We start from the raw sequence: 19,208 nt of genomic DNA, 5'->3' as shown, positions 1-19,208 counted from the left end.
TTTGTGAAAGGAGAGTCGTGTAAAGGCATGATGTAAGCTGACAAAAATAGCTGTTAATATATGATGACTGACAGCAGGATTCAACATGGCTAATGTTTGGGGAGCTAACGTTAGCTGGTGAAAATGTAAGGTTAAGTGTTACTGGTCGGTCGGTTAGGGCTCCGTGTAGTAGCTTGATGTGGCTAATGTTGATTTGTGTAACGTAACTTTACTCTGTGTGTAACGTTACATTTTAACGTACTGTTAGCTTGCTGGATTTGTCTTGAGGTATTATAAAATGAGATTTAGGAGTAAAGAAGAGTACGTGTCGTTAACTTTAAGTTAACTGAAAACTTAACACAGATTGAGTGAAATCAGCCGCATAGCAGTCAATTTAGGGTAATATTAACAACGTGTTAAAAACAATTGTTATAACGTTAACGTTACTTAACGTCCTATTTGAGGTCAAAAATCAATCAACTAAAATGATGTTTGCTGTTCATAAATGCTGTTAAGAGCTAGCTAGCAATCACCAATAACTGACATCTCAGCAGGTCCATTAACGGTTGCTAGGCAACGTTACTAGCTAGCTAGCTTGTTCACCAACTTTTCTGTATTTATAGTTAAAAAAAGAAGAGAAAATACTCTATCTACTCCTACTGACATGTGGAAAGTGATGCCAGTCTCCTGGGTCTCTTCGGTCCTTCTGGTAAAGCAGTTAGGTGCTGCACAGCTGATAAGCATACTTGCTGCCTATAGGTGCCAATTGTAAACAGTACTAGTAAGATGGCGGCCAGTTAGTCCCATTAGTTATGACGTCATGTCATATCTATTGTTCTATATCTATGGTTTAAAGACCCTGGTCCTACCAGACTCTGGTCCATTAGCCTGGTCCTACCAGACTCTGGTATACTAGCCTGGTCCTACCAGACTCTGGTCCATCAGCCTGGTCCTACCAGACTCCGTTATACTAGCCTGGTCCTACCAGACTCTGGTCCATCAGCCTGGTCCTACCAGACTCTGGTATACTAGCCTGGTCCTACCAGACTCTGGTCCATCAGCCTGGTCCTACCAGACTCCGTTATACTAGCCTGGTCCTACCAGACTCTGGTCCATCAGCCTGGTCCTACCAGACTCTGGTATACTAGCCTGGTCCTACCAGACTCCGTTATACTAGCCTGGTCCTACCAGACTCTGGTCCATCAGCCTGGTCCTACCAGACTCCGTTATACTAGCCTGGTCCTACCAGACTCTGGTCCATCAGCCTGGTCCTACCAGACTCTGGTATACTAGCCTGATACTACCAGACTCTGGTATACTAGCCTGGTCCTACCAGACTCTGGTCCATCAGCCTGGTCCTACCAGACTCTGGTCCATTTCATTTGTCCAGAGAGTCTGACCTCTCTCCATTGACAAGTGTTAACTTCCTTGAAGGCGGGTACTCTGCTGAACTTTAAAACTATTGGATCTGCCCAGAGCCACTCTGGATCTGCCGTAACCAATCGCTAACGTTTGGTCGTGACGTCGGCTTAGCATCGCTAGCGTTAGCCTTAACCAACTCCTTCACCACTAACGGAGCGAGCTGGAAAATCAAACTGTTCCCGAACCCCATGGGGAGGAGGGCCACGACATCATGGCCACCAACACAACTTGGCAAAGGTTGTTCTTGCTCGAGCTTTAACTTCTGGATATTCACAACGGACCGAATGGCTTCGCTCGCATCTTTCTCCGCCGTCACTACGGAATTACAAACTAGAGCATGATCTCAACGCCATCGCTCTCAGCAACTCCATCTGTTCGTTGATTGGACAATAAAGATTTGGCCGGAGAAAACCCGCAAATATTTCACAAACCCAGACGGGGTACTGAAAGTGGTGAATGAAAGAAATGAAAATTGAACGGAAGTACGAAGGAGGGCGGAGCCAGGCTAGTGTTTTAATGATTTAACTGACAGAATTAATCGGTCAAAAATCCTTTTGTCGGTTAACAGTTTAACGGTTAATCATTAACTACCCGAATCTGTGGCTTTGTCTGTACGTGTCACACTGCAAAAACTCAAAATCTTGCCAAGTATATTTTTCTAATTTCTAGTCAAAATATCTCATCACACTTAATATAAGACAAAATCACCTAAAGACCAAGATTTAAGTGAGATAAAGGAGCTTGTTTTTAGACAGTGCATCTTGAATATCTTGTTAAGTGAATCTGTCTTGAAAATATCTTGTTTTGAGTCATATCTCAGATGAAACAAGCTTTTTTGACATGTCATAAGGTTTTTAAGCTGCTGTGTTATTTGTTAAAGATGAATCATCTTGTTTCAAGAAATAGACTTGACTTGAATTGAGACAACAAATCTGCTTTATTGAAAACTGCACGGTCAACATGCCCAACTCACAACAACTCACAATGCAGAGTACAGTGTGGCTATTTTTCTTACATTTGCATCAAACCATGTCCATGTGATATGACAGTGGCAAAAGCTGGAATTATGTTTCCTTCTCTGTTCTGTTGCACTCTGGACATACTGCAAGTAAAAATTAGTAAAAATTAAAGTAAATATTAATGCTGTCATCAATTGTTTGTAGTGCTTAAAAAATACATTGCGCCCAAATACCCACTGTAACGTACGGACAGAGGCAGTCGGATCCATGTGCAGCACTTTATTTCAGCTCAAACACAAGCAGATATAAACTCAGGCATACGGTTAAACAAGGGGCAAACCAGTAACTCGTAGTGAAAGCAGGCTTAGGTCGAGGCAGGCAGCACAGGTTCATGAACAGTCCAGAAAGCAGGCAAGGGTCAAGAGTCCAGAGAAACACAGAATACTAAAACAGGGAACAAAGCTCAGAGATGTACGCTTACAGTGTAACAAGACTTCGCAAAGGACACAAAGGAAAACCAAGGCTTAAATCAGAGAAGCTAACAAGCATAATCTAAAACAGGTGAAAGACAAAGCACAATCAGTCCAGGTAAAGCCATAAGATGAAATGATAAATAGAAAAGGAGTGCACTCCAGCCGCTGATTGTCACACCCACACTCAATACATACTCAAGAATTATGTTTAATGATGTCTGTGAGATCATACTTCAGTGAAATGTACTTGCTATTATTAAAGTTTACATAGTGGTATGGTGTATAATCAACAAGCTTTTCAGCATCCATGAAAATATTGGCTTGAGCTAGATCGGGAACTTCTACCTCATAAGCTAAATAATGATCATTCCACCCAACTGTAGAGAGAGGTTGGCATTCAAAACAATACACTGACGCATTTAAAATATAAATGTTTTTTACAAGTGAAAACTCTGGAGTATCATTGATGACATTAGAAATAACCAAAGATTTTCCACATGTATGCTTATTACCATGTTGCGTAATCCACTTTACAGAAACTATATGTTCCACGTGCTCTATTCCTAAGAAGTCTTTAATCTTTCCTTCTACATAATGAACATTTTTCACCTCAGAGGCTGGGCCCATGTCAACTTCACTTGAACAAATTGGATGTTTCTCAAGCACATTCTGACTACATTCATAAAGTTGGTTGTGCTTCACAAGAGACTTACAGATATTTTTAAAACTACTTTTCAAAGCCCACTGCTTAAAAAAGCAATGCTTTGACTCAAAGCGCATGATACACATATGCCTCACTGTAGGACCAAGTGCCTTAATTTGAGAAGGAAGATGCAGCAAGTAATGCTGTTTAGGTATAATATTTGCATCTGGAAACAGTTGTTTGAAATGTTTTAAATGGTGCTCTATTAAAAGCTTAAGCCTTGAAAGAGTTGAGAGAGCAATAATAGGTGAAAAAAGAATTTTGACTATTTCTAACAACTTAAGTAGCATTTGTGTGTAATCATTTTCTCCAAGTTTGTCAATGAGAAATGGCAGGATCTTTAACAAAACCAGCATCTGCCCAGCTGACTGTTTCAATTTATTGTCATTTGATGATAGTGTATTGACAGATATGGGGCAAGGCTTATCCCTTGCATCCACAGGAGAATAAGGGAAGCAAATAATTGCACTGTTGAACGCGTCCAAGTCCATATGCCCTGAAAGCACAAGATGCTTTAAAACACATTTGATTTCATATGGGGCAACGCCTTCGAGAATGACATGCATGATGTCCTGTGGGGTTTGATTGATTATATCAAAGTGAGGAAATTCTGTTAATTTGCTTCTCCTGTTTATGCCATATGTCATTTTAAGATTGTCTTTCAGAAAGTCAGTATTTGCCTTTTCAATGTCATTGCATTGCCTGTTATGACTTGCCATAGTCCTCTTAACAAACAAATCTTCATTAAATTGCTCCTGCATGTCTTCAAAGTTGCATTCGCAGTGCCTGCATTTACTGTAGGCAAATCCCACTCCTATCTTAAATCCAGCCACTTCATGCTGAGCTAGAGTGTCTCCGCACACAGACATAAGTGCCCCATAGATTGTCCTCTCACCATTTGCAGTGACAACCTGGACACCATCATACAGCTCAGTTAAGTCACGGTTAATCCTCTCAAATATCTCATCAATACCACAATGGGAAAGATCTTTTGATTTTACCATGGCAAGCAGACGAATGGCAGCAAGTCTTGATCGGTATTTAGGGTTGATGTTACCTAAGGTGTAATAAATCAATAACAATTTGTTTTTGTTTGCCCGAGATCCAAGAGGATTGCATAGCTCAATTTCATCTGTATATAAAATCAACTGCAATGCTGTGGGAAATTTCAAAAACAGTGGGTGCGACTTAAAAATGTCTCCATCAATGAAATCATGAAAAAATCCATCCTTGCATGTCTGTGGCCTGTTGTCAATCATTGCAATTATTCTTGGATGTGATAGCAGCTGCTCCAAACTTTTCACCAACGGTATATAATGAAAAAAATGGTCCTTAATAGTAAGAACTCTGGAGTCTCCATTTTTCACATAACATACTGTTTGTTTTGCGACAAGAATCTCTGGTTCAACTGGTACTAACAGTTCTTTGATGGTCTTATCCTGCAAATGGGTGGAAGCAATTTGACAGAAAGGGTCAACAAACTGGTCAAATATCCCCATTGCATCACTCTTTAGTTGATCCAGGTCTCCAGAATGTCTCTCAATCATGTCGCTCATTTGCTTTTTTAGGTGCTCCAATAATGCGGCCTGATATTGCTGGACTCCACTCACCATTTGGTTAACAGCTCTCTGCGGAGTAGAAAACAAACAAACAAAAAAATATACATTATAAAATGCAGTCAACATGGAAACTCAGACACTTTTTTTTTTTTAAGTAACCCTTTAATTACATACTGTATTGTTAGTGACATGCAATGATCAAAATAGGCTATTTACAGCAAAACTATCATGAAATAATATTGGCTTCTGCAGCTTTAAGACCTTGTTTACACTTGGTCTTAAAATGCATTTTGAGCAATAGGATAAGGTGGACAGTGCTAAATAAAAGTGTAAGTGCTGGGTTTATTATGTAGTCTTCATTCTTAGCTCATGCTCAACAAATGTAGTGGATGGGCAGATTTTGTAAGCAATATATAGCGGGGAAGTGAGATCCGATCACAAATGTTCACTGAGGCCGTACAAAAAACAACTGCAGTACAATGAAGTACAACTGCAGTAAAACTGCAGTTCAAAGCAGTATAATTAAACACAGCCATAGATTTGCAGTATAATAACAGTACAACTGCAGTACATTAAAGTTCAACAGCAGTAAAACTACAGTACCTGTTAGTAAAGCTGCAGTAAAATGAAGTACAACTGTAGTTTTGTAATATAATGAAGTACTGGAATGCATGTATAAACCTACCACTCATTCTACATTACTGCAGCTGTGGTTACAATAGGCTACTACTGGTCAGCAAGTAAAAGCATAAATTACCTGTGTCAGTCGATGGGCTTCTCTGGCTTGAAGAAGAAATCCAGTTGCATGTTTAGAAAGACCAACGTCCATACGACCCTCTCCATCTTCTTGGAATCCACTCTGAAAGAAATTAACAACAAACCTATTGAAACAGGGAAAATATTGTCATTTGTAGGTAGCACTACCAGACAATCTGACAACTACCTGGGTAAGCTAGCTAGCTAGCTAGATTTCTTCTTATAAAAAGGTACAAGATGGGTGTATTTTTACTGATTGGTGTATTTATTTATATATTTTTATTATTAGAGTATGTAAAATAACAACAATAAAAACAAAACAGTACTACAAAAAACAATGACTTTGACAGCATCAGAAAAAAAATCAGAAATCAGAAAAAAAATCTGTCCTTCATGAGTGTTAAGATTGACACATATACTAAACTGTATCCCTTCACCTGCTCTCTTACCAAAAATGAAAATTCTGTCAGTAATTACTCACCCTCATGTTGTTCCAACCGCGTAAGACCTTCGTTCATCTTCGGAACACAAATTAAAATATTTTTGATGAAATCTGAGCCTTGTCTCACTCCTCCATAGGCTTCTAGGTGGCCCAAACTTGCTGGCCCAGAAAAGTTATTAAAGAGATTGTTAATATAGTCCAAGTGACTACAGTGGCTCAATCTATCAAGATATCAAGCGACGAGAATACTTTTTGTGCGCAAAAACAAACAAAAATAACGACTTTATTCCACTATTCATTTCCTTCTATCTGGACGTCTAGTTGGTTCTCACTTAATGTTTTTGCGCAGTTTTTCCCTGTGTTACACGTCACCACGCAGGCCGACGCTGGTCATGTGTGTGATGCGTGTGACGTACAACACAGACGCGCTGCGCAAAAACACTACGAGGCCCAGAGAGAAGGAAATGAATACTGGAATAAAGTCGTTATTTTTGTTTGTTTTTGCGCACAAAGTATTCTCGTCGCTTGATATACTTAAGATTGAGCCACTGGAGTCACTTGGACTATATTAACGATCTCTTTAATAACTTTTCTGGGCCAGCAAGTTCGGGCCACCTAACTTAGCAGCCTATGGAGGAGTGAGACAACGCTCAGATTTCATCAAAAAATATCTTAATTTGTGTTCCGAAGATGAACGAAGGTCTTACGCGGTTGGAACAACATGAGGATGAGTAATTACTGACAGAATTTTCATTTTTGGGTGAACTAACCCTTGAACTTGTATTGTTACGTTAAATTTTAGTTTGTGTAATGACTTACCGCTGGAATGACGATGCTTGAAACCTCCGCTTCAGCCACAGGGATTGAATTAGTTTGGTCGGTTGGGCCTGTCCTTTCACCTGCTCCAGGTAAAACGTGGCGAGTCGGTCCTTCCTCCTCCGTCGCTTCAACTTGAAGAAGATGATGCGCGTGTGTTCGCTTCACGTGATAGTAGAAAGAGTTATACACCCTGTACTCACTCGGACAGCCATCAATCCCGCACACGACGCGAAAGTCAGGGCTGCGACTGTGCATGGTGTTAATGTGACTCAAAAGTTGTTTCAGAGTCAGTGCCACAAATATGTAGCATATGAAGCAACGCCAAATCATGTTGAAAGCAAAGACAAGCAAGAGGCAAGAGGACGGTAAAACAACTGGTCAAAGGTCGCAAGACTGCCGTAAAAACTCGTTACTATGGTTACACCCGCCAGCCACCTGCTGCAAATGAGAATGTGGGCGTAAACTAATCATACTGGAAAATAACGGACCGATTTGAACTTGGATTGAGTCTTCAGTCTTGACGTGTTTCATTGCAAGTAAGTTGTATTCAGTGCTCATTCTTTGTAGTTCACATTGCACACCATTTGAATGTTGTTGACGTTTAAATGTGTTTTCAATGTTTATTGTGTATGGTTGCAGCCGAACAGAGACAGCGAGGCGGGCTAACGTTAAGTTAGCGGAGCTAAAAGCTATTGCGACATGGAAGAATTGGATGATGTCGCAGTGTCGATTTTAAGGGGTAATGTATGCAAATGTTATTATTTATCATACGTACAAATGCTGATGAGCTGTTGGATAATGTTTTATATTGTATCAAAGTGAATTTTCCCCTCCCGTTTCTCGCGCAATTTTGTTCCCGCTAAATTCATAAACTAGTCAACTGTTAATTTAAATTAATAAACTAATTATATAAAACTATTGTCAATGCACTACAAATAAACTGGTTATATGCCTTTACTTTATTAATACAACTTATTTAAAAAATACAAGGCATGAGACATTTATTTTCATTTGGTGGTTAACGTTACAGCCTGAGACATGCACAATAATAAAAAAAAAATTGCCTTATGCATTTTTGTTTTGCTTTTCCCTCCATTTTACCGAACTCGTACAGAACCGTGATGTCTGAACTGAGGTAATGTTAACTTGTGAACCGAACCGTGACTCCTGTGTACCGTTCCACCCCTACTAGCTTCCTAATTTGAATGAAGTGTCAATTTTGAATGGCGCTTTTCCATTACCAGTAAGTTACCAGCTCGACTCGGCTCGGCTCGCTTTTCGCTCCGTTTTCCATTGCAGATAGTACCTCCACAATACATAGTTCCCACATGACGTCACAACATACGGGCATTTGCCGACCCGGCGCCATTTCTGAGGGCAAAACTTTAGAAGAACAAGCTGAAACGAGTTAATTTCGTGATAAAAAGTGAAAATGGTAATCTCCTGCTGGGTCAATGGATGTTCAAATCGTGCCGGAGGTTCAGTTAAATTTGGATTTTACAGTATACCCGTCATTAGACTTCATGAATGTGACAAGACGAAGCTTTTGTCAGAACAACGATGGAGGTTATGGCTGGCGAGGATAAACAGGAAAGAAACTCCCTCAAAACACGCAATAATTTGTTGTTTTTTATTGCGAGTGTACACAAATATAAGTTAACACTTTGCAGTTTGAATGATGTCCTGTACAAAATGACGAGGTATTAAAAACATACAAAAACAACATTGTTTCCACTGTTCGATCGCGCCCGCGACTCTCTCTCACTCACACACACACACTTCAGCCTTGCAATCTCAGATTATGTCCCTAAAGAACCCTTCTTATACGGTCTATGTAAAGAACCCGCTTATAAAGTAGTTCCGCATTAACTGTTACATTAATTTGCACGCGATTAACGTTATATTTATTTTCATACCGTGTAACTTATATTCATATTCATGCACATATTTTCAGGCTCGGAATTGCTTACATGTTAAAACTCCTAGCCAATACCAGATAATGGTAACGTTACACATGGATAATACTGTATCTGAGCCAAAGCAGTAAAATCAGTGCTCAGTTTTTAGCGCATACGGATCAACACCATTTATGACTGAAATTTTCGCATTGTACCTCTCTCTGTCTTGTGTTAATAGAGTGTCTTTATAATCTCTGTCACTTTGTCTCTTCATGCTTTTCGTAACATTATAAATAGGAAGAAATCTTCGAAATTTGCTTGTAAAACCTTGTAAACACAGCAGCTTATGCCCTCAAAGATGGCGTCTCCGGGGAGGTCACGTGACATTACTTGGCCTGTGGGAACTATGTATAGTAACGTTACCTGGTCGTGATAGCGATGCCGCAGGAAACTGCAGAGACCGCGACACACCCCCGCTACCCACACACACAGGACAAAGGAGGAAATCGAGTGTATGCTGTTTTTCGATGTTTTTGTTTTTTCTGTTTTTTATTCAGGATACTCCGTCTGGCGCTTGCAATGATGACGCAGTGAATAGTGCATTCTTTAATCTAATCAGCAGTCTGCCGTGTTTTCACGTCACATTTTAGTATTGCCTCAGCCCGGTTAGAACCTCGCCGGAAGTGGTACAAAAAAAAGTACCTGGAAGCGGGTACAGGTACAACTTTTACACAGTGGAAAACCAAACGGAGCCGAGGCGAGCTGGTACTGTGTAGTGGAAAAGCGCCATAATAGTCTCATGCAGTTTGATTTCTAGGGCACTGTTTCATCTTGCTATGTTTGTCTTTCAATGTTTTCATAGCTGCAAACATCACAGAGACAATGATGAGCACTCTGTCTCGTGAAGACTTGCGAGATCTTTTCCCAGGCCCAGAGAACTTTATACGGAGAAAAGCGGTCTGGCGTGCCTGTCATGGTGCCCCAGAGGAGGTCAGTTTTAAGTGGTTTAAACTAACCACCTATTTAAGTTGGCAGCAGCACATTGAGCTAACAGCACAGTGTTTTTGGAACAGACATGGTAGTCTACATGTGTGTTCAATTCAGTTTAGATTAATTAATAGGTGTTCAGTTAGTTGATGTTATCGATTTCACACACCTAAAATGGAACATCGCTTATTTTTACGTGTGCAAAGCTGTCAATGCTACACTGCATTTTGTGTTGACATGAAAAACAAAAATGTTGCTTTTTACATTAGTTCATTATCTTTTATTTTACAGGAGTCTGGCCAAGAACACTCAAAATTATCGGGCAGTTCCTCCTTTAATGCTTCACCCATGCGACAGACATCCACTCCTGTGAAAGCAAGTCCTGCAAAGTACACAACCCCTGAAAAGGTTGTGAAGTTATCCTTTCCAGAATATGTATTGCACACCGACACAGAACTTGAGCAAGTCCGACAACAGTACTTTGAGTTGTCGAAGAGAGGCGAACAGCGCGACTGCCAGATGTCAAAGGAGCTCAGATGCCGGCTCATTCGAAACACCATGACCAGTATGATTGCGATCCTGAGGGCAAAGGGGGATGGAGAATCACACAGATACCCATCAAAGCCAGAAATCACAGCAATGGCAAAGAGAATAGTACTGTACTACCCCATGCTGCAGGACCAAGGCCTCCATACATGGGTAAGTGAAATGCACCCAGTTTGATGACGTCTCATGTTCGACATTTTTAGCGATTTGAAAAATTGATTAAATGTCTTGTGCAGTTCACTGTGTACAGACAGCTTTACAAAAGATTGCAAAATGTGAGATCCCCCCAAAAAACAACTCCAGATGGGAGACATTCAAAGAGGTGAGCTGTAACTAATGATTATTTTCATCAAAGATTCATCTGTTAATCATTTTCAAGATTAATTGATTAGTTGTCTGGTCAATATAAAGTACAAGGTGATGTCCTCAATAGGGTTGGGAATCGTAAGAAATTTTCCGGTTCCGATTCCGGTTCCGGTTCCCATTCAATAAAAAATATTAAAACAACTAATAAAAAAAAATAGTAGTAAGGGAAAAATCCACAATCCTTTTTGTGTTTATTTCTTATACTTGTCAAAAGAGGTTAACAGACTGGTAATATCAACAAATTCAACATATTATTAAGAAATTTTTGCAAAAAAATATTATTTTTTCTGAAGGAAAATAAAAATGTCTGCATTCTCTAGAATAATTTGGGACCTCTCCTAGCTTATTGCATCTTCAGCAGTGGAGCATACCTCTCAGAAGGGGTAGAATATGCTTGAACACCCATGTAAGATGTGTGTAGAACAGATTATTTTTAAAATCGTTTTGAATGATTGATTCATAAAGACTTGTTTCATTACTGGATAAATCAGTGCTCTAGCGGTTAATAAACAGAACGGCATGCATCTTGCGGAAGAACATTTTAGCCGGAGCTACTTCTCTCTATTTATGTCTATGACGAGTCACGCAGGCACTGTACTCCTCCGCAGCGGCTGCGATCCGCCAGTCCGAGTATAAACGCTTATTGCAGGCTTAACGTAGTAATTCAGGATAAGACAAAAACACGGTTTGAAAAAAAAAAAAGGCATTCATGATGCACTCGCTCATTGTATACATTTTGTAAATTCTGAACACAAAGAAGTTACGGACTGCGTCTTTATGAATGTTTTGAAGCATCAGATGTAATCGATACACTCGTTATCTGAAGGCAGCGACTTTCAAAAGGTGATTTACAATATTTTGGTTGCTACCGTAGACATCAGTGTTTATACTCTAATTATAAACTTTTATCTCCGTACTTCAGTGATCATTTGAATATTTGTAATATAAATATTGATACTGTGTGATTGTAAAGCTGTTTCATATTGACAACTGGTTTCTCTGGGTAAACGACAGCGCAAACAGATTTGAATGTTCAGGGGTGAGTTTTTTGTAATTTAGGAATAAGATCGCGTGGGTGTTTGAATCGAGATCTTTTAAAGATTAACTTAATCGTGCAGCTCTACTGTCTTTAATTTTCTCTCTCTCTCTCTCTCTCTGTGTTGATATCTGACGCAAAACGTATTTGAGTAGCGCGAGGGCTTTTCAGTGCATTCATTACTATTTTAATATGAGGTGAGACGTTGCTATTAAAGGATAGGCTTCCAGCACTTCGCCCACCAGAACCGTTTTCGGAACCGAAACTTAGGAATTACGCACGGTTCCGGTATTTTTTCAAAAACACTACCGGTTCTGGACAAGAACCGGTTCTCGGTTCCCAACCCTAGTCTCTCAAAAGTCTTGTTTAATCCATAACCCAAAGCTGATAATTTCACTGTCATAGAGGACTAAAGAAGCTAGAAAATATTCACATTTGAGAAGCTTAAATCATATTTGGACATTTAAAAAAAAAAATTACTCAAAATGATCAGTCATGTCAATGTCCTGTCCTAGGTGATCTGTCTCTAGTGTCTCCTCACTTCCCGGTTTTAATGAGTGCTGTTAGTGTTTTACTACAAAGTAATTGCTTTGGATGTGTGTGGGGATATTGCTTTTTATTATGAAGCACTTTGTTACACTTTGTTTGTATGAAAAGTGCAATACAAATAAAGTCAGATGGATTAACTAATTGATTAACTGACTAATCTTTGCAGCTCTACAAAGAGGCGCTGTCTTGAGCAGTCAACAGACACGGATGAAATGGGTTCAAGTGAGTCAACAATCATTCTAGATCGGTCCACAGAAGGAAGTGGCAGCCCAGGCTCAGACGGTAAAGAAAGTGAGTTAGAAGGTGAGTTTCAACTTTGCATTTACATATTTGCCCTTGTGAGGTATTTATATTTTAGATAAACTAATAAACCCACTTTATTGGTCAAGATGACAGTCCTGACATGACAGAAGTAAAAGGCTTTAAAATTCACTTTAGAGAATAGGTATCTGCACAACATTTGTACTGTTTTATTATAAATTTATTAACATTATTGTAGAAATTAAGTTTTAACAGAAATCTGGTATCAATAAAAAGCTGGTATTATATCATTTTGAACAGTTGTGTACAGCAGCACCTTTTAGTATCAGTCTACTGTGCAACATTACTTTCTATAACCTCTCCAGCATAGCAAATAATGTTATGCATTTAAAACCCATATGTCTCATTAGTGGCATTTTGCTCTTTTTAATTGTATGTAATTTTTGGTTCCAAAAATACCGAAATGATCCTTAAAGAACTTGTCAGAAATATGTGTGTGTTATGTTTTGAAGGAAAAAGAAGATCCCAAAGCCTACCTGAAGAAGCACCCTCTACCCTGTCCAGTCCTGATGGTGAGTTCGTCCAACTGCCTCATGTGTGTAGTGGGGGTGTACTTGTGTGCCTACATGCAATTGTTTGTGATTGCATGACCATATGAGTTTCGAGCAAATAGTTCTCATGCATTATTATGCAAAAAAATAATAATAATAATTTATGGCATTTAAATGGTTAAAATTCCAAAAATAAATAGGCATTTGGTAGTTAGGATCAGGGCTGATATTTGTTAAAAGATTTCATTCCATTAAAACATTTAATATTAATGTATGATTTTTATGGCAGTTTTGAAATATTTTTTTCATGCAACAACATGAGGAATATTAATTATGTATTTTTGTGTCTTAGCTAACAAGTCTGCAGATGTTGACAGTTCAGACACCAGTCAAGCAACCTTGGCCAAGCATTACAAGACCCTACATTCTTTGTATAAAAGAAAAAATCCAAATCACCAGGATGTCTCTCATCTCTTGGATTTGGAATTTGTAGCCAGGAGAGCATTCATTGATTCAAATACCGTTCGCGAGGAGAACAGACACGAGAAGGTTCTAGAAGCATATCCTTGTTTCAAGGACGTTGGACATGTAAGTCATTATTGACTGCATGATTAAAACCATGGTATCACACACAATGTTTAAAATACCAGTTTCCTCTTAAATTATATTATTCAAATGTCTCTATTGGTATATTTTATATTTCATAGGTGATGGAGGAGCTTAAACGCATTCTGGATGCCGATAATACCAACTTCATCAATGAACTAAAGGGAAGATGGCATGACTTCTGCCAGAAGGTGCAGTTTTTCGGTGTGTGGAAAAAGGTGTTGAAACCCCCAATGGGAATGGACAAAGGTAGGTAATGCTGTTTTGGTGTTATTAGTGAATAGGGTTTAGGGTGGACCTTCAGGCATGTTGTCAAGTACATGAGCTAGTGTTTTGTTGTCCTTTTTCGTCTATGATGGCTATCCCATTATTTGCTGATTTCTTTATTTTTCAAGCATTGTGTCTGTTGTATACCTTTTATCAGATTTGACCTTGTGTAAGTAATGAATCACTTCCTGTACAGCTGAACAGGCTCTTGAAATCTTACGTGTGCTGCCATCACTGTTCCCCTCCACCTCTGCTCCTCCAAAGAGGGTACGAGATGCGAGTGAGGCTCTGGTGCATGTCCTCGAGGTGAGCCGTGTAAAATGTTGTACGATCGTTTTGACTGCCGTATCGGAAAAAAATATAACTGAAGGTGCTGCCCTTGACGACTCCCAATGCATTTCCTATTCACGTACTGTATGTTCTAAGCCTTCAAAGACACCTAAACATTTGTTTTTAAAAAGAGGATTTTCACTGTGTAGATTTCTTGGCTGTCACAGTATGTAAAAAAATGGGTGCATTACATGGTAGCAGGTTTAATCACCCTAATGATAACCAAGCAAGACTAGCCATAGCCTTGTTTTTTACTTCTTTTGTAGACGTGTGTAAACAGTAAATGCATTGGGGATAGTTAAAAACAGCACTTTCAGATGGAGCTTTCTCAGTAACTTTGTGTTTGTAAACAACCCTCTACCCTAGGTTCCAAATGACCAAAATGCATTATCCTGACAGAAGGATGTTTGTGTTATCTGTTACAGGAAGGAGAAGATCCCAATTCCTACTTGAAGAAACGCCCTCTCTCCTGCCCAGTCCTGATTGTCGGTCCTTCCAACTTCCTCCTAGCGGTAGGAGATGTGGCAATAACCACCTTTCCAAAAGACAAGCTTACGGAGAGTGCTTTATACCTTATGGCCTACTATTATAGCCTACACCTGACTTATCCAAAGTGTGTAGCCACTCTGCTTTCAGTCATACAGACGGAGGTCCTCTTAGACACAATGCATGAGAGAGATCTCACATCGTCTTACAAGAAGAGCATGGCCGAGTGGAAAGCTTTTATTGGCCAATAAAACCAGTGGTCAGATATGATGTTAGGATAGCACTTCCTCTCTCCCTCCAAAGGTATGACAGTTCAATGTTCTATTGATTCTTGGTTGGAATTTGTCTAAGTTAGCCCAGTGTTAATTTGGGGTGCACGACAATATTAGCCAACATTCAGTGCAGATTCTGCTTAGTTTTAAGGTTATTTTAACTTTTCAGTAAATATTGAGTTTAAATAACTAATTGTCTCTTCAGCAGATGCAGTCACTAATTTAGTATGGTACATCCTTAAAGGATAATTTTGGTGAAAAATGAACCTGGGGTAATTAACACATGGTTACCGAGTCGATCGTTCCCTGCGATGCGTTTTCATGAAAATCGAATGTATAGAGTTTTATCTCTAAAAACAGATTAGCTCATAACACTAGTATATGGGGCACAGAGTAAGTAAAAATAAATCGCTAGTTAATACCACTAACAAGGCTCAAAATAGCCTCACACTAACAGGGTAACATAATGAGGGTCCCTACATGCAAACCGAAGCATTGAGAACTTTGTAAGTGTACAGACAGTTTAATAAGAAGATACTTTATAAAGACAGTACATTACGCGTTTACAGAGATGATCCATCTTGGAAAAACGAACGCCGTGTCTTGATTAGCCGAGACTGTTTTCCAAGATGGCTTCTGCATGTAAACGCGTAATGTACTGTCTTTATAAAGTATCTTCTTATTAAACTGTCTGTACACTTACAAAGTTCTCAATGCTTCGGTTTGCATGTAGGGACCCTCATTATGTTACCCTGTTAGTGTGAGGCTATTTTGAGCCTTGTTAGTGGTATTAACTAGCGATTTATTTTTACTTACTCTGTGCCCCATATACTAGTGTTATGAGCTAATCTGTTTTTAGAGATAAAACTCTATACATTCGATTTTCATGAAAACGCATCCCAGGGAACGATCGACTCGGTAACCATGTGTTAATTACCCCAGGTTCATTTTTCACCAAAATTATCCTTTAAGGATGATGTTACAAGGGTTAATGTTGTATTGAGGAACTAATTGTTCATGTAAGCTCAGAACCCTTAATTTGAATGTTACAATATTAAGCATTTGTATTAAGAATGAATGTCACAGGTGGAGCAGTTTTAGTGTCTCTGTGCTGAGTGCCTGTGCAAAGCACAGATTTTGTACGTGTATCGGCACATTTGTCGGATGTTTGGACCTGACCTTAACTGACATATTTGGCATATTCTATGTTTTCATATATCTGTTTCATAAATACTGTGAGCCAAAATGTTGAAAAAATTAAGCTGTTTCCCTTATATGCTGTTTAAATAAAGTTGGTTTAATGCAAGTTTATTTTTCACTTTTTCTGTCTTGTAAACCGTAGTTAATGTCTTGAATCTAGTAGGTAAAATGTCTTGAATCTAGAACAGTATTACTTTTGTTGAGCTTACAATAAGGTAAATACACTTGAGATGATGTCAGGATGGTAAATTATGGCTTATTATGGCAAAAGGGCACTGCCTAATACGAGTCAGGAATGCTAACTTCAAGACATTTTGTCTCAAAATGCCAGTTACCAATCTTATTTCAAGTCAGTGGTGACTTAAATCTAGAACAGTGTAACAATTATAGAACTAAAAATTAGTTAAAATACACTTGAAACAAACGGGATGACAAAAAAATAAAATGCTACTTTTGAGGGGAAAATACTATTTTTGAGCATGACAAGCTTATTATGAGACACAAAAACATCACAATACTAGTAAAATATAGCTAAAAATGAGTTTTCCCAGCTAATTTCAAGATCACTCATATCTTGTAAGGCTTAAATATAATGTCTTATTTCAAGAAATCTTACCAAGAGAATTTTCACTTGTTCCATTGGCAGATTTTTTTGCTTATTACAAGCAAAAATATCTTGTTTTAATTTTTTTTTGCTTATTTTTGGAGTGGCCTTTTTTCCAGTGCAGGGACACTATCGACTGTTAACACAGCTGCCTCAGGTATAAAGAGGATTACACCTGTGTGTCTCTACGACGTGTAACGTTTCAATTATTATTAGACTGTTAATTATTAGATCTTGGTAGAAGCATGCTGAATGCTGATTGGCTCACTGATGCAGATGAGATTCACTCCTTAGGTATTGAAATTTGGTATTGAATGACAAGGTATTTTTCAGTACTCTATGCTAAGGAGGCAATTCATTCGGTGCCTAAAAAAGTATTGAATTTGGTACCCAACCCTAACACAAACTATTTTACTGTTTGTTTCAGAAGAAGAAAGGCCACAACAAGGAATATACGGTAAAAAAATATACTAAATGTGTTTTAAACCTATAAACAATTGGAGCTAAATTACACAAATTTAGTTTCCAAATTTGAAATAATCTTTTGGTTTCCATTTCCTCAAACTGAACACTAATCTGCAGAATGTATAAAAAAAACGTCACCAATGTAAAGATGAACTTTTAAGTCCAAGTGGAAAAGATTTATTGATTTCTTTATAATCAAAGCATGTAAAAGGTGGAGTATGTTGTGTAATATTGTCCGTATTTTACCAGATGGGAGTGAGAACCTGTTGATCTGTGACAGTTTCTGTACCATGACTCAAGTGTTGTTGTTCTTGCAGATGGAGATCTTTACCTCACTATTGCAGAAACATACAACACTGATGTGAGAGTCCAGACCTGGGGCCGCCAGTGTGGCCGTAAAGATTCCTACTGTGTACAAAATCAACATCAAGTGATCAATATTAAATCTGTAAAAGCTGATCTGGGTAACGGGGAGGTTGAGTGGAAGGATGTTAATGATCATTCCAAGTGGTGTGTAGCTAAAGATAATAATAATCATTTGATCTGTATCGCTGATGTAAACAGAGCAGTCACCCAATACAAAAGGCCGGGGGGGGCACTGTGCTTTGAACATCAACAGGCAAGTGACCTATTTAAAGGTCTTATTGCTGGAACTAAGGATTGCCCAAGTCCAAGTCGTCGCCACTCGTTCACTGACCTTACTATTCCCTCTAAGAAAGCTAAACTTGACCCTGGCTCTGCCTGTGACGATGACTCTGATTAATGATCAATAGGATAAATACGCCTCTCCTCGCCGTCTACAAGTCCTGTTTTTTTCTGGTGTTTGGGTCTGAGTGTGTTTCGGTTTTTCACTTTATAATTATTATGAATTGACATATATTTCTAAATCCATAGTGAAATACAAAAAAGGGTGAACAGAAATATAAATAACTTAAAAAAAATTATAATTGCAACCAATTCAAGTCGGTGTTGATGTAATAAGTTAACTTAAGTCAGAGTTTATGCGTTTAACATTTTAAGGGTTGCCCTAGCTGAAATAGGTCTAATGATGTCATAAGTTAAAACTTCAATCTTACAGCTCACCGTCAGTAGATGGAAAGTCCGGCGTCGTTTTTTCAGGTAAACGGGAGGATGAGGAGGAGCGAGCGGCAGTTTTGAGTTCTCCGTGATAGATTCCACTCATAAGATATCTTTAATAATTGTGATTAATACTCTGGCTTCTGTTTTCCAGGAGCTGAGACACATTACTGTCCTGCTGGCAGCAGACTCGTTAGATTACCTTCTGATTTACCGCTACTCATTTACAACAGTTAGCCAGTGTAGCTATCATAATGATTCTTATAACATTACAAGTTCATCTGCCCATCAATAATATAGTCACCTTATATTTATATTATAACAGCAGAGGGGGACAGAGTGTCCACGTGAAGATGCTCCGAGGACGATGTCCCCCATTAGGCCGTAGGGCTTAGATTCAATTGGTAATAAAAAATAATGGTAACCAGTGGTGTAGTGGTAAAAAAAGAGGTGGGTAAACTATAAATTCTGGTGGACCACAACTTGGTCACCCAGTAAGGTGGGCCACTGCCTACCGGTGTATGTGTATCCTGATGACATCGCTATAGGTTATCATTTGATGGTACTATAGGGTATCACTGGTTGTTCCCTCATC

General features: G+C 38.8%; 3 protein-coding genes across 3 annotated transcripts in view; 2 read left to right on the top strand and 1 right to left on the bottom strand.

The window, feature by feature from the left end:
- LOC311081447 (deoxyribonuclease-2-beta-like) overlaps positions 1-18,510 on the top strand; it is a gene marked incomplete at its 5' end in the record, with an annotated part of 45,910 nt that extends 27,400 nt beyond the window's left edge. Inside the window, 2 exons of the mRNA XM_084111984.1 lie at positions 17,499-17,528; positions 17,854-18,510. Coding sequence (XP_083968110.1) covers positions 17,499-17,528; positions 17,854-18,299 — 476 coding nt within the window. The 3' untranslated portion in view covers positions 18,300-18,510. The remainder of the gene's footprint in view (positions 1-17,498; positions 17,529-17,853) is intronic.
- Positions 2,750-7,367, bottom strand: LOC311081375 (uncharacterized protein; the record flags this gene model as incomplete). Its single annotated transcript, XM_084111916.1, has 4 exons — positions 2,750-2,804; positions 3,813-5,164; positions 5,853-5,954; positions 7,113-7,367. 4 exons carry the CDS (start codon positions 7,365-7,367, stop codon positions 2,750-2,752), a joined length of 1,764 nt encoding a protein of 587 aa, XP_083968042.1.
- LOC311081374 (uncharacterized protein) lies at positions 7,596-15,369 on the top strand. Its single transcript, XM_084111915.1, has 11 exons — positions 7,596-7,648; positions 7,752-7,851; positions 9,873-10,000; positions 10,289-10,696; positions 10,780-10,865; positions 12,661-12,797; positions 13,268-13,327; positions 13,659-13,894; positions 14,014-14,161; positions 14,376-14,485; positions 14,935-15,369. The coding sequence occupies exons 2-11, from the start codon at positions 7,812-7,814 to the stop codon at positions 15,244-15,246; spliced, it is 1,665 nt and encodes a 554-aa protein (XP_083968041.1). The 5' UTR covers positions 7,596-7,648; positions 7,752-7,811; the 3' UTR covers positions 15,247-15,369.
- Positions 18,511-19,208: the final 698 nt, after the last annotated feature.

Source organism: Abramis brama (assembly GCF_963993115.1).
Source record: "Abramis brama genome assembly, chromosome: 4".
NCBI lineage: Eukaryota > Metazoa > Chordata > Actinopteri > Cypriniformes > Leuciscidae > Abramis > Abramis brama.
This window is presented reverse-complemented; position numbering and strand designations above follow the sequence as displayed.